Consider the following 15,754-nt stretch of genomic DNA (forward strand, 5'->3'; position numbering starts at 1 on the left):
CGTGTACACTTTGCATTATATTGCCTACAATAGGAGTTCAGATATTGATGAAAAAGTGAATAATCCGTTTCCTCCATCATTCATAACTGTGTATGTCAAGATCAGACTGTTGGTTCAGCAAGCAGGCAATTGTGCCAGAAATGTTGAATCCCTCCTTACCTCCTGCAAGATGGAAGGATCTTTGCAAAGGTCCAGGTCATGGCAGAAGTTGCAATTCTTGCAGATAATCTCAGGTAGTATGTAGGACTTGCAGGGGTCTTTAAACTGAGCTTCTTCAGAGAATTCCCCTACATCAATTAGACGTAGAAGGTCCCGTTTCAACTTATTAACCTGGTTAGTTATGTTCGAATCCAGAGACAGTATCTATTTGAAGACAAGAGTACACTGCAACAGTGGTGTTTGTATCATGATATATACCATATATAGCAAACAGCAAGAGCATTTACTGTATTTAAATATGAGACCAATAACAAAAGAAAAGGCTGCGAATGCAAGGGAATGGGATATTTTCTATTTCATCTTGTGACAAATATCTTGAGTATTGCTGAAAAATGACATTCTGTCAGTGTTTCATCTTGCACTCATCAGGACAATAGCAAGAATACCAATGTCAGGGGAAGCAACAGCTGTATGCTGTATGAGAAGAGAATGCGGATTGGTTGTCAAGTGGACTCTGAGGCATTGCCATAGAGAATGCATCAGTTAATGGTGACTGATAGTTAAATGCCAAGCATTGTTTGGAATTTAAACCAGATAGCTTGACTCCAAGGCATTGCGCTGAGGAATGAACCAGCGAATGGTTATCACTTAGTTTGTTTAGTTGAAACAGGCGCAATGTGTGTACATGCTCTGTCTGAAAAGAACAGGACCCTGTGTATTAATGTATGTAGCTTCTAATACACGCAATGTGATGCATGAAAAGCTTTGACAAAATGTCTTTTTTTCGCAATGCTCACTTTCTGTACTACCAAACAACTATTTGAATATCTTTTTCTTTGTTCATGTTAATATTTTAGAGGTAATGTTTAGTTCTGGGAAGATCGCTGTTGTGAAGGCAACTAATTTGTTGGGCTTTAGAGATTATCAGAACATCTAAAAGAAAATGGCAGTCCAGAAGGTTACCTATGTTTGTTTAATAAAATCACAATAGAAGAGAAACAGCAGGTGGCCTTACTTAAATAAAAACAAAAAAACTGTGGATGCTGGAAATCCAAAACAAAAACAAAAACAGAATTACCTGGAAAAACTCAGCAGGTCTGGCAGCATCGGCAGAGAAGAAAAGAGTTGACGTTTCGAGTCCTCATGACCCTTCGACAGAACTTGAGTTCGAGTCCAAGAAAGAGTTGAAATATATTTCAACTCTTTCTTGGACTCGAACTCAAGTTCTGTCGAAGGGTCATGAGGACTCGAAACGTCAACTCTTTTCTTCTCCGCCGATGCTGCCAGACCTGCTGAGTTTTTCCAGGTAATTCTGTTTTTGTTTTTGTTTGAGGTGGCCTTACTTATCTGGAGAACTGGAGACGTGATGTCTATACTGCTTGCAAAGAAGTGCAGTACTGAGAGATATTTTGTTTTGGGAATTAGAGCTAAATTAGTTTAAAAGCTTTCAGTGAATCTTGAAAAGTTACATCATCATGAGATGCGTGGAGCTTAAAAAGGTTCTCTGGTTTCAATTTATGTGTGTTTGTTGGGAGAGGGGGTTGGTTGCAGTTTGGGCTTTGTAAGGTTTGCAGCTCACAGGGAAGCTGTAAGCAAGCTCCAGTTAATTAAGACTCAGAGAAGTCATGGGAACTGAGGAGGCGGCGGAAGGTCATTGGCTTTGTGCCAGACAGTTAAGGTTCAAAGAAGCCCTGGCAATCATTTATGGCTTGATGCAGCAGGGAGACTGAAGTTTGGAGCAATGCCAGCTTAGTGAAGTGGCGGTCTGTAAAAGAGTTGGGAGTGAGCTGGTATTTAGAAGCAGGAGTACATCTTTGTGAATCCCATGGAATGCAGTCCTGACTCTCAGGAGGAGAGATTGAACCATTGGGAGGTGAGCAATTGTTGAGGCAATCTAAGTCAGAGCAGCATTTCAGGGAATTCAGAGGCTAGATCTTAGAAAGTGAACAGCTGAAATCTCTCCTGAAGGAGACAGAGTATTAAGAAGATATTGTGACTCTCAGTGATCATTGACTGTGGGTGCATTGCTGAGAAATCCATGGGATCTGCCTTGGTCACCTCTACCATTTAATGTGCAGTGTGTTCGATCACACTTTCCCTGTTAATTCATATTTATCTCATGTTAATTCTGAAAGTTTGGGTAAAAGATAGGTATTGTAGATTGCTTTACTTTTCTGACTTTGTATAGTAAAGTTTATTTTCTATGTTTAAAATCATGGAATCTTTTGGTTGTGCTTCTAGTGGGTAACTGGAATTTCTAACTTTCTTTACTTTAAACAATAAGTTACTGGCCCCTAATCAGATTGTGATAATCTGCCCTGTTGTATCATGTAGAATAGCAGGGTTAGATTCTGAGTAAGGTTCTTTCTACAATGCACATCAAGTCTAAATAATATCACATAAATAAAATTTATACTGCAATCTCAGTCACTGAGTTGTAAGAGGTAGCTAAGGCTCTCTGGTAGCATTCTCACTACTGATTCAGAATACCGTTGATTTAAGACCCCTTCCAAAGATCTGAGCAAATAATTAAGGTTGACGCCTCAATGCAGTACTGAGGGATCATATTAAACTGAGGCTCATCCATCTGAGAGTGGATGGGGCAGGATCCCATGATGCTACTTGAAGAGTAGGAGTTTTCCAGGTGTCATGGCCAATGATCATTTCTCAACCAACAGCAATGAAAGCAGACTATTTGATCATTTATTGTATTACTGATCATTGGACCTTGCTATGTGCAGATTTGCTGCTGCTTTCCCTTGCATTACAACAATTAACTCTACTTCACAATACTGTTATAATTTTTAGCAGTTAACAAACTTGCAAGTTCTGAAAGACTTTCATTTCTCAAAAAGGTTAATATGCTGTTTCATTTAATTTCTAAAATCCAAACTAAGGTAGCTCTATTAAAAACTTATGTCAAATTTTGATCTGTGGTATCTCCTGGGAACTGATATTGAGCAGTTTGGGCCTATATCTACTGGAGTTTAGAAAATTAAGAGGTGATCTTATTGAAACATAAAAGATCCTGAGAGGACTTAATGCTGAGAGGATGTTTCCCCTTGTGGGGTAGTCTAAAACTAGGGGACAGTTTAAAAATTAGGGGCCTCCTTTTAAGACAAAGATAAGAATTTTTTTCCCTCAAAAGGTCATTAAGTCTGTAATTCTCTTCCTCAGAGAGCAGTGCAGGCTGGGTCATTGAATATATTCAAGGCTGAGTTAGATTTTTGATCATCAATGGAATGGGGGGCAGACAGGAAAATAGAGTTGAGGACACAATCAGATCAGCCATGATTTTAATCGAATGGCAGAGCAGGCTTGAGGGATCGAATGGCCTACTCCTGCTCCTAATTCTTGTATTCTGAGATTGTCTAAACTCATCAAATGTAGGACTAATGAAGGAAGTTGGCTTTCTTATAAATTGATCTAGATGATACATTTGAAAAGACTGTTGCAACATTGTACCAGACATCCACTCCCCTCCAGCCTTAGAATAAATACACTTCTTCCATTGCAGTTGACTGAATATGAACCTGGATCTCTAAAGTGAGTGCAGGTTTTTTTGAACATTACACTCAGTGGTCCCAACCCTCTCCATTCCAAAACAGTAAATCCTAAATACTCTTCTGCTGCTCTCGGTAAATTTGCAGCTCTATTTGCCTCACCTTACAAACTGATTTGATGAATTCCAGTGCTGGGTTGTTGAATGGAAGATAGGAGCCTGGCAGAACTGGGAACATCTCGGAGGGTTCAGTGGAGTGCCTATTGCTGCTCACTTTCTTCTGAATCTTCTGAGTGATAGTGAAAAAGTTTTGTGTGAGCTCATTAGACACATACTCCTGAGAGAAGGTGATCATTCCTGCAGAAATAAAAGACTTACATGAAGTCAACAACACTGAAACAGACCACATGATCCAACTGATCAAAGCTAGTATTTATGGTCTACATAAACTTTCCCCTCCCATCCATCTTCATTTCACCCTATTAACATATCCTCTTAAACAGATCTATGCAATTCACCTCAACTACTTCTTGTGGCAGGAAATTCAACATTCTCACCATTCTCTTTGGTAAAGGGATTTTTTTTCTGAAATTCCTATTAGATTTTTGGTGACCATCTTATACGGACACTAGATTTAGTCTATTATAATTAGATCATGACTGATCTACACCTCAACCTGCCCCTTTACCTGCCTTTTGTAACTTCAGACCTCATGACCTCCAACTTGCTTTACAGCCAATAAAATATTTTTCAAAATATAGTCACTGTGGTAATATTAGAAACATGGCAGTTAAATTGCACAGAGCAAGGGCTCACAAAAAGTGATACGTCAATGACCAGATAATGTTTTTTGTTAATGATGTTGATTTGAAGCATAAACATTGGATAGGATACCATTGCGAACTCCCCTGTTCTTCTTTGAAATAATGCCTCAAGATTTTTTATGTTCAGCTGAGAGTGCAGACGGGGCCTCAGTTTAATTTCTCATCAGAAAAGACAGCAGCTTTGATAATGCAATACACCATCAGTACTGCACTGGAGAGAGAGCTCGAACCCACCAGTCCTTGACCCAGAATCAAGACTGCTATCATATAGCTATATCTGGCACAGACAATTGAGGGTTGGTAGTGTGGAAACCACAATAATATAGCTTATGGCTGAAAACAGTGTTTATTTGCACAGAAACTGAGTCCAAAATAGGATATTACTGCAATGAGTACGGTTTATAGATAATGTCCTTTTGCTCTTTTCAAGTTGCACAATTCATAATTTTTCAAACAATTTAAAAACTCATGCTAAAGCATGTAGAAAAAAAATCACTGTTAAAACTTATTCTAGCTTAAAAATGTATTTTTGAATAAATTGCAACATGCTCTCTACTTTACATTCCTCGCATCTAACACAAAGATTTTCTTTTTTCATTTTCCATAAGTCAAATCTTTAGTGTGATTTTAAAAACAGAAGAAATAACATGGATGGTATCGAAAACTAATGTTTCACTCTAAACACTACTTTCTGCACTTTTAGTTTCTCACCTGCTGAAGCACCAGTTTCTCCTTCTAGTTCCTGCGAGATCTGGCTGGCTCCTCGTCGTTTGATAGGTGTACACCCAGGGGCATTGCGTCTCAATTCCTCCTTCATGCTGTGATACACAGCTACAATATAAGCTGAAAGATTTCAATGTGATGAGTGCGTACAACAGCATGAAAACATTTCGTTACAATGGATGGTTTGCCCCATTACTCATGGATGATGAATTTTATTTTAGTGAAGGGGGGCAGAGAAGAAGTCAGTTACAACAATGTTAACATTAACTTTGCCCACAATTAGTTTTTTCCGATCATATATTGTGCTACTAATTGGTAATTTGCTACTTTTTCTGAGCTACAACTTGCTCCTTCTCTACAGTTTCACTCTGCGCCATACATTAATCCCTAGAGAAGGGAAAAGAGGTGCCTAATTTTCTACCAATATTATTCTGTAACTTATCTCAAGACATGTGACAATAGTGCCTATCAATTTTTCCCTTTTCCATTTTGCCTTATTCATTGCATTGATGCAATCCAAAGTCCATCATACAAAGAATCATGTTTGCAAACAAATGGCCTAAGAATGATAGGGGAGGGGAAGAAAGGTGAAAAGATACCTTAAAATTTTTAACAGCATCCATCACATTGCAAAACCCCAGTGCTATGAATAAAAAAGTATACTGCTATTTTTTGCGCAGATCTGGAATCAGGAATGTACAAAGCACCCAGAGATTTGTAAAATTCCTTCACAAAATAACACTAAAGTTCCAACTGACCATAGAGTCCTTTCAAACCATTTGCAGATATGTTGCAAACAGCATCAACTTGCAATTATGTAAACAGCAGCGTCTTCAATCATGAAATATGTTCACTGTTACTCAGAGAAGTGAAAGGAAAACATTAGATGTCAGACCAAAGTAGAGAATAGGAGGGGTGATTAGAAACAAAAACAGAATTACCTGGAAAAACTCAGCAGGTCTGGCAGCATCGGCGGAGAAGAAAAGAGTTGACATTTCGAGTCCTCATGACCCTTCGACAGAACTTGAGTTCGAGTCCAGGAAAGAGCTGAAATATAAGCTGGTTTAAGGTGTGTGTGTGGGGGGCGGAGAGATAGAGAGACAGAGAGGTGGAGGGGGGGGTGTGGTTGTAGGGACAAACAAGCAGTGATAGAAGCAGATCATCAAAAGATGTCAACGACAATGGTACAATAGAACACATAGGTGTTAAAGTTAAAGTTGGTGATATTATCTAAACGAATGTGCTAATTAAGAATGGATGGTAGGGCACTCAAGGTATAGCTCTAGTGGGGTTTTTTTTTAATAATGGAAATAGGTGGGAAAAGGAAAATCTTTATAATTTATTGGAAAAAAAAGGAAGGGGGAAACAGAAAGGGGGTGGGGATGGGGGAGGGAGCTCACGACCTAAAGTTGTTGAATTCAATATTCAGTCCGGAAGGCTGTAAAGTCCCTAGTCGGAAGATGAGGTGTTGTTCCTCCAGTTTGCGTTGGGCTTCACTGGAACAATGCAGCAAGCCGAGGACAGACATGTGGGCAAGAGAGCAGGGTGGAGTGTTAAAATGGCAAGCGACAGGGAGGTTTGGGTCATTCTTGCGGACAGACCGCAGGTGTTCTGCAAAGCGGTCGCCCAGTTTACGTTTGGTCTCTCCAATGTAGAGGAGACCACATTGGGAGCAACGAATGCAGTAGACTAAGTTGGGGGAAATGCAAGTGAAATGCTGCTTCACTTGAAAGGAGTGTTTGGGTCCTTGGACGGTGAGGAGAGAGGAAGTGAAGGGGCAGGTGTTGCATCTTTTGCGTGGGCAAGGGGTTGTGCCATAGGAGGGGGTTGAGGAGTAGGGGGTGATGGAGGAGTGGACCAGGGTGTCCCGGAGGGAGCGATCCCTACGGAATGCCGATAAGGGGGGGGGGGTGAAGGGAAGATGTGTTTGGTGGTGGCATCATGCTGGAGTTGGCGGAAATGGCGGAGGATGATCCTTTGAATGCGGAGGCTGGTGGGGTGATAAGTGAGGCCAAGGGGGACCCTATCATGTTTCTGGGAGGGAGGAGAAGGCGTGAGGGCGGATGTGCGGGAGATGGGCCGGACACGGTTGAGGGCCCTGTCAACGACCGTGGGTGGAAAACCTCGGTTAAGGAAGAAGGAGGACATGTCAGAGGAACTGTTTTTGAATTAGAAGTTTGGTAGTGACATGGGAGTGGGGGGTGAGAAGAAGTTTGAGAAAATGCCATCAGAACTATGACGCTAAAGGCAGGGTGATGATGGGGTAAAGGCAGGGGCGTGAAGTGTTGCAAAGGAAAGAAGCCATGGCCGGGATTTTCCGATCCTGCCCACGAGATTTGTCGTGGGCAGGATGGAAAATTTGACAGACCAGCAAAAGGACAGTTCACTCGAACAAAGTGAATGAACATCTGATTAACTTGTTTAATAAATGAGAAGAAATTGCACTTTTGGATTTTCAAATTACTAACTAGAATTTGGATGAAAAATCCTGCCATTTTTGCACATCTAATACAGTTTAAATTGAAACTGGAGTGTTAACACTTTCTGTAAGCCAGGGTTTAATTAGCATAATAAAAACTTAAACTTGCTTTAAAATTAAAAGTAGAAAAATTGTGCCCGAATATGTACTGGCTACATTTGGCAAGTAAGGGACCAAAAAGACCAGGTGCAAAAGAGAACTTTGGATAACTGAGAAGGCAAGCTTGGGCTGAACTATTATCCCTACTGAAACTGTCTAGAGCAGCCTACACAAAGATTTTTTTTATATTCATTCACAGGATGTGGTCTGACTGGCTGGGCCAGCATTTATTGCCCATCTCTAGTTGCCCTTGAGGAGGCGGTGGTGACCTGCCACTTTTGGTAAGCAGAACTGCTGCTGTGGGGTGAACTGAATGCTGGGTTAAGGCGCCCGATGCCGATGCTCATCAGACCCCACAAAAGCTGTTGGCTGATATAGACAGCAGGACGGTGGCCATGTAAGTCAGAAACTGCTAAGGAGTGTGTAACAACTCACCTGCCGAATCAACCAGCCCTGAAAACAGATGGCGCTGGAGTGCTGGGCCAATACCCGGCCGTCACCGGCAATGGTGAGCCCACGGGGGCTAGGAGGGGCGATGAGTAGGAGGGCCGCTGCAGTATGCATGGAAGCCCAGGGCATGGGCCCAGGTGGAGCCACCGCAGGTGCAGGTCTTGGTGATAGTAGCAAATATTCAAATGAGAACTTTGAAGGCCAAAGTGGAGGAGGGCTCCATGTAAAATGGGTGGGGTCCGTGCAGTCCGCCCGGAGGATTCAACAAAGAAAAGTCACTTGGGTGAGGCAATAGAGAACTACTGATGTCCCTAGAGCTGTACCCCACCTTCAGGCAAGGAGAGATGGCCAGTTCCTCTGACATGTCCTCCTCCTTCCTTAACCGAGGTTTTCTACCCACGGTAGTTGACAGGGCCCTCAACTGTGTCCAGCCCATCTCCCACGCATCCGCCCTCACGCCTTCTCCTCCCTCCCAGAAACATGATAGGGTCCCCCTTGTCCTCACTTATCACCCCACCAGACACCGCATTAAAAGGATCATTCTCCGCCATTTCCGCCAACTCTAGCGTGATGCCACCACCAAACACATCTTCCCATCATCCCCCCCAGGCGGCATTCCGTAGGGATCGTTCCCTCCATGACACCCTGGTCCACTCCTCCATCACCCCCTACTCCACAAGCCCCTCCTACGGCACCTCCCCATGCGAACACAAGATACACAACACCTGCCCCCTCACTTTCTCTCTCCTCACCGTCCAGGGGCCCAAACACTCCTTTCAAGTGAAGCAGCATTTCACTTGCATTTCCTTCAACTTAGTCTACTGCACTCGTTGCTCCCAATGCGGTTTCCTCTACATTGGAGAGACCAAACACAGACTGGGTGACCGCTTTGCAGAACACCTTTGGTCTGTCTGCAAGCATCACCCAGACCTCCCTGTCGCTTGCCATTTTAACACTCCACCCTGCTCTCTTGCCCACATGCCTGTCCTTGGCTTGATGCATTGTTCCAGTGAAGCTCAAAGCAAACTGGAGGAACAGAACCTCATCTTCCGACTAGGCACTTTACAGCCTTCCAGACTGAATATTGAGTTCAACAATTTTAGATCTTAAACTCCCTCCTCCATCCCCACCCCCTTTCCATTTCTTCCCCCTCCTCCTTGTTTTTTCCAATAATTTATATAGATTTTTCTTTTCCCACCTATTTCCATTATTTTTAATGTATTCCACCGATCATTTATCTATACCTTTTATGCCCTTTTAGTCTTATTTCACCCCACCCCCACTAGAGCTACCTTGTTTGTCCTTCTATCCATTCTTAATTAGCATTCTTTTAGATAATATCACCACCTTCAACACCTCTTTGTTCTTTTGTCTGACATCTTTTGGTTATCTCCTTCTATCACTGCTTGCTTGTCCCAACAACTAACCGCACCCCCCCACCCCAAACCTTAAACCAGCTTATATTTCACCCCTCTCCTATTTTTACTCAGTTCTGTTGAAGGGTCATGAGGACTCGAAACGTCAACTGTACTCTTCTCCGCCGATGCTGTCAGACCTACTGAGTTTTTCCAGGTTTTTTTTATTTGTTTCAGACTTGAAATGTTAACTGCTTTTCTCTCCACAGATGCTGTTAGGCCTGCTGAGTTTTTCCAGCATTTCCTGTTTCTGTGTACTGAATGCTTATACTGTGTGTGTGGTCTGGGTATTTTTAAAAAAAATAGACACCTTAATGTTTAACCTATTGCTACTGTGAATCTGCCTGTCAACAATAGGGCTTGCCTGAACTCATTAGATGAACAAACTTTCTGGATGCTGTTGCAAACAGAAATTATTTGCACCTCTATTCATGTTGCAAACACCAAATGAAAAGCGGATTCTTGCCAACCAGATTTTTAGCAGGTATAAGCTACTGCAGAGGTAGATGATGGCAAACTGAAATAAAAGCACTATAAAACTTTTAAAAAATGCATGCACGTACCTGTCAGAATGAATTACTGCACTTTATGGTCATGAAAGTAATTGGCAACAACATTCTTCAATAGCAAACACGCTACTGGTTCAGTGCTTGTGTATGTACGATATAGTTCAACAATGTATCAGATAAATAAATACACAAAGTTAGGAGGCCAGATGTTTGATTTAATACCAGACAGTTCCTGGCATCAGATGGCTTCACATCCAGTATCTTGACCCTTAGCCCACTTGCCTTGGTACAGCAATGGCAACTTAGTAAAGCCTGTTCCTTTCCCAGTTTGCAGCAACCTTGATGTGACAGGGACGCAAAAGTCAGGTTGGTTTTAATACCTTCTTCCTCCTCCCCCCTTCTTCCTCCTCTCCTATCCTCCTGTTCTCTCACTCCAATGGTGCAGAATCCCTGAATGTGATGACTTCATGCTGTGGGTGATGACCTCACCAATGCAAGTCACAAAGGTGTTTGGTTTTGGCGGTCTCTGGCGTTGGGCGCTCTACATAAAGTTGCATTGGGTTCATAAAAATCAATTTTTATGCCCATTGTATTTTTTTTCTAAAAAAAAACTGGCAATTTTTAGGCTGTGTTGCAAACTTTGAATGAATATAGCAACAACATTAAAACAAACTTGAAGGAAATACCCAAATTAAATATATGATTAAAGCCTAAATGAACTGATTAAATTTTTTAATTATGAGGTTAACCATAATTTAAAAAAAATCACATCTTATATTTTTATATAAATAATCTATGTTCATAGATACACATACATACATAGGCCTACAGACTTGAAATTTACAGTACCTGAGACAATCATGAGGAAGTAGCTCTGACAAGAGGATGCTTGTGGCAGATAATGCATGATATGCCAGTTATTGTCCAAAAGATCTTCGACATCTGTGCCATCTTCCTCAACTTCAGAATGAACCTCTTCAAAATCATTGCTGTCATCTTCACCATGCTCCTTTGTTTCTTTATTATTCTCCACCTTGTCATAACACATCATCACATGTTGCACACTGTTAGTTTCTGCTTTTGACAATGAGACTCAAAAGTTAATTAACAGAGCATTTACTGTTCTAACCAATAATTGTCATAATTTAGACATTTCCTTTACAGCTTATTTGCTGAATAATTTTTGCAATACAGGATTACCATGTACATCATTTTAAAAGCAGTTTTTAAATTCATTCATGGAATGTGGGTGTTGCCAGCTAGGCCAGCATTTATTGCCTGTCCCTAATTGCCCTTGAGGAGGTGGTGTTGAGCTGCCTTCTTGAACTGCTGCAATCCATGTGGTGTAGGTACACTCACAGTGCTCTCAGGGAGGGAGTTCCAGGATTTTGACCCAGTGACAGTGAAGGAACAGTGATATATTTCTAAGTTAGGATGGCTTGGAGAGGAACTTCCAGGTGGTGGTGTTCCCATGTGTCTGCTCGCCTTGTCTTTCTAGATGGTAGAGGTCGTGGGTTTGGAAAGTGATGTCTAAGGAGGCTTGGTGAGTTCCTGCAATACATCTTGTAGATGGTATACACTGCTGCCACTGAGCATCGGTGATGGGGAAGTGAATGCTTGTGGATGGGGTGCCAATCAAGTGGGCTGCTTTGTCCTGTTGGCTGGGTTGGTTCTCTTTTGTAAGAATGCATCTGGTTTCTGATCTTTACCTACCCACAGCAGCTTAGCAATTTCTTTTAATAGCTCAAAAGTTAAGGACAGATGAAGGGGACCATTTTCCCTCCCAACTCATGTTTCTACTGAAACCTTAACATCCCTCAAAGCATCCAATTGACCTCTTGAATTATTCCAGATTTTTTGCATCCATAAGTATACCCAGAGCTCATTTTAGGTATCAACCACTATGTGCAGAGAAATATGGCCTGACATCAACCCTGAATTTGCTTTCTCAAATTTGCGGTTACACCCTGAAATTATACTCCAGATTTGCCTCTTCTATTTCACCAAATATCTTACATAGCCTTATGAAGGATTCCTTTCATTCATCTTTAGTGTCAATGAGTCAGGATTTTTTTCTCAATTGGCCAAGTGTCTCTTTTCTACAATGTTTTCAGAGCTTGGATGTTTCTTTGGTGCCTTAGTGACCACAATCAATGTGGGAGCACTGCACAGCTCCAGCAGGACAACCTTATTTATAATCTACTGGATTGGTAATATAGCTCAGCATTCTGCTTGCTTTATTGCTTGCTATAAGGTATAGCCAGTGTTGAGTCCATCAGATGTATTTCAATTATTCCTTTGGTTCTGTATAAACCGATTACTATGTTTTGTTACGATGTTCAACAACTTATACATCTCAGTCCGAAGTTACATTTGCCACAGTTCTTTCATCTTGCAAACTTTGACTTTTGTAGTCCTTTGGCTGCTTTATCAGGTTTAATTGCTGTTCTCTCCTAATTTATCATTTCTCAATATAAGTTTCTGAATTCAGGTCACTTATGCAAATGAGAAACAGTGGCATCACAGCACTGATCTCAGGCACACTTCCCTCTGGACATCTTTGCATTCGAAATTACTTTCCTAATAATTACTACTTTCTCTCTTGCAACCAATTCTTCCTTCACTTATTTTATCAAGCATATCCAATGCTCTATGTTTGTGCAGCAACCACTAATGCAAGACGTTCAAAGACTTTCCCAAAGTGCAGGTATACTACATCACGGGCTTTCGAAGTCAGCAACTCTCCCTTCTAAACCTATAGTGACCATTAGCCACTAGATTATTCTCAAATGGGTAATCTTTAAACTTGTTCCTAATGATCAGCTACATTGCCCTGACAGTTAGTGATACAATACTATTGTATAGGCAGCTATATTGTTATGTCTGTCATCTTGATTGAAAATAAATACACTAACTGGCTTTCAATCTGTGCGAATTTCCTTGCATTCATACAGCTTTCATCCTAGTTTCATGTAACACCCTTAAAGGCTCTCAATTTATCTTTGATAATCCCTTTCCTATTAAATTACTCTTGAATTTGGCTTCGGTAACAACTTTATATTCTGGGTGTTCCAACATTCTTCCCATTGAACCAACTAAAAACCCTTTCCTCATTCTTTTGAAATTGCCCCTTCAAAATTGTATATCCAGTCAGCCGTCAAATTTGGATACAAAGTCATTGAAGCGTTGGAGGAAGCCATTCAGCCCATTGAGTCATGACAGCTCTCTGTAGAGCAATCCAGTCAGTTTCGTTACTCTGCTTTATTCCTTTAGCTCTGCAAATTTATTTCACTCAAGTGCCTATCCAATTTCCTTCCGAAATCAGTGATCATTTCTGCTTTCACCAACCTGGTAAGCGCCAAGTTCCACGTTATTATCACTCGCTGCATTAAAAAAAAATTTTCTTCCTCACATATTCCCCCCACAATCTCTTGCCCAAAACTTTAAATCAGAGTCGCCTTGTCCTTTTGGCATCAGCTAATGAGGATAGCTTTTCTCAGTCTACCTTATCTAAACCTCTGTGCCTAGGGAAATTGAAGCGCTTTTTCACACGCAAGCATTAAAGAGTGCTGACCCCAACTCTTCCTCCACACAGATAGCGCTGAGCACTATAGCATGCGTATTACACTGGGTAGGCCTTAATTGGCCCGCCCACGTAAAATGGAGGCTCTACGCCCACCGAGCATGCCTGCCATATGAAAAATTCTACCCCTTGTATACCTTTATCAAGCTCTTTTGCTCTAAGGAGAGCAATCCCAGCTTCTCCAACCTTTGATGCCCTCATCCCTGGTAAAACTCCTCTGCACCTCTCAAAGGGCCCTCACATTGTTTCCTGAAGTGTGGTGGCCAGAACTAGATGCATATTCTAGTTGTGGCCTAATCAGAACTTTTGTAACTTTCAGCATAATTTCCCTGCTTTTGTACTCAATACCACTACATATGAAGTCCAAGGACCCATTTGCTTTGCTAACTATTCTCTTAATACCTCTTGCCACCTTCAAAGATCTACACATATGAACTCCTGAGGTTCCTCTGTCCCTGCACACTCTTTAGAATTGTGTCACTAAGGTCTGGATTTTCTGGTCCTGCCGTGGTGGGTGCAGCGAACCAGCCAAAAGTCTATGGACTTTGGCAGGAGCAGAAGATCCCACTGGTTGGCAGGGCTGAAAAATCCTGCCCTATGTCTATTTTATCACCCCCTATCCTTCCTGCTAAAATGCATCACCTCGCACTTCTCTGTCAATTCTGCTAGCCTATCTCAGTCCTGTTTTAGTCAATTACTATCATCCTCATCAATACTTTGGTATCACATCTTGAAATTTTACACAGTATCCCAAAATACAAATTATTGTGTGTGTGATATATATAAAAATGTGCACACATATTATTTGGATATTGGAATACAAAAAGCACAGAGGTCCTAGCACTGGCTTTAAAGGAACACCAGTGAATGCCATTCTCCAGATTGAAAAACAACCATTTATCAATGCTCACTGTTTCCTGCCCTCAAAACCAATTTTTTAAAATCCAAGCTGACAGCAACCCTCCTGTTCCATGAGCTTCAATTTTGTTAACCAGCTTGTTATGTGGCATTTTGTTAAACGCTTTCTCAAAATCTTCCCATCACTAGCCTTCTCTGTTACTTCATTTAAAAATTACATTACATTAATCAAACATGATCTGCCTTTTACAAGTCTGTATTGGGTCTCCTTAATTGACTCAAACCTCTCCAACTGCCTGTTGACATTTTCCCTGATAATTGATTTGAAAACTTTACCCACCAATGATGTTAAACTGACTGGCCTGCATTTATTAGAAAGATAGTTATGCACCATAAGGGTGTCATATTTGCCACACATCAATCCTCTGGAACCGCCCCAGCATGAGGGAAGGTTAGAAGTTTATGACAAGCCCTACCGCTATCATCATTCCCACTGCGTTTAACAACTTGGGAAAGGACCCTTTGGACAAGGCAACTTTTCACTCTACGCATAACCTGCCTATCAATTTTCACCCCATCTGTTAACTCTATCATCTGTTTTTACTGATATTTTGTCAGCATCCTCTTCCTTAGTAAACACCGATTGAAGGTATTCATCTAGTATTCTAGCAATGCCCTGTGCCTCTAATTTGAATTCCTGGAGACGAACTTAAACGATCGCACAAGACTTCAAGTTTTGTAACTTTTACTGCAATGAACTAAAAACAACACTGATTAAACTCTATTTTCGTAGGCAGCTCATACTTTAAGCTATAGGACAGAATTTTCCCTTTTACTTTTAACACAACCAAAAATTCCAAAGTGATTCTTATTGTCCGAGGGTTTAATTCTGTTATTTTCCTTTCCCAATCTGATAACTTGTAATCCCAGAACTGTCTTTCATAGTGAGGCTTCTTCATAGAGGTTCTCCCTCTAGCTCAAACTTGACAAATCTTCTAGCCGCATTTCAATTTACACAAATTTGGTCTTTTTGATCAGAGCACGAGCTCCCATCCAGGTTCCTGCAAAAACAACTATTGTGGGGACCCAGCTGGGCCACAAGAGTCCTCGATGCCATATTCACCCCAAAATGAACAAAATCATCAATTTGAAA

At 41.3% G+C, this 15,754-nt stretch overlaps 1 protein-coding gene across 2 annotated transcripts in view; it reads right to left on the minus strand.

The window, feature by feature from the left end:
• Positions 1–15,754, minus strand: part of pole (polymerase (DNA directed), epsilon) — a 138,117-nt gene that overhangs the window by 12,692 nt on the left and 109,671 nt on the right. For both annotated transcript variants that reach the window (XM_041203159.1, XM_041203158.1), the window contains 4 exons: positions 11,010–11,193; positions 5,197–5,328; positions 3,825–4,018; positions 160–363 (listed from right to left, as the gene is read on the minus strand). In XM_041203159.1, the coding sequence (XP_041059093.1) occupies positions 160–363; positions 3,825–4,018; positions 5,197–5,328; positions 11,010–11,193 (714 nt within the window). The remainder of the gene's footprint in view (positions 1–159; positions 364–3,824; positions 4,019–5,196; positions 5,329–11,009; positions 11,194–15,754) is intronic.

The sequence above is a fragment of the Carcharodon carcharias genome, chromosome 13 (assembly GCF_017639515.1).
Source record: "Carcharodon carcharias isolate sCarCar2 chromosome 13, sCarCar2.pri, whole genome shotgun sequence".
In the NCBI taxonomy this organism is placed as follows: domain Eukaryota; kingdom Metazoa; phylum Chordata; class Chondrichthyes; order Lamniformes; family Lamnidae; genus Carcharodon; species Carcharodon carcharias.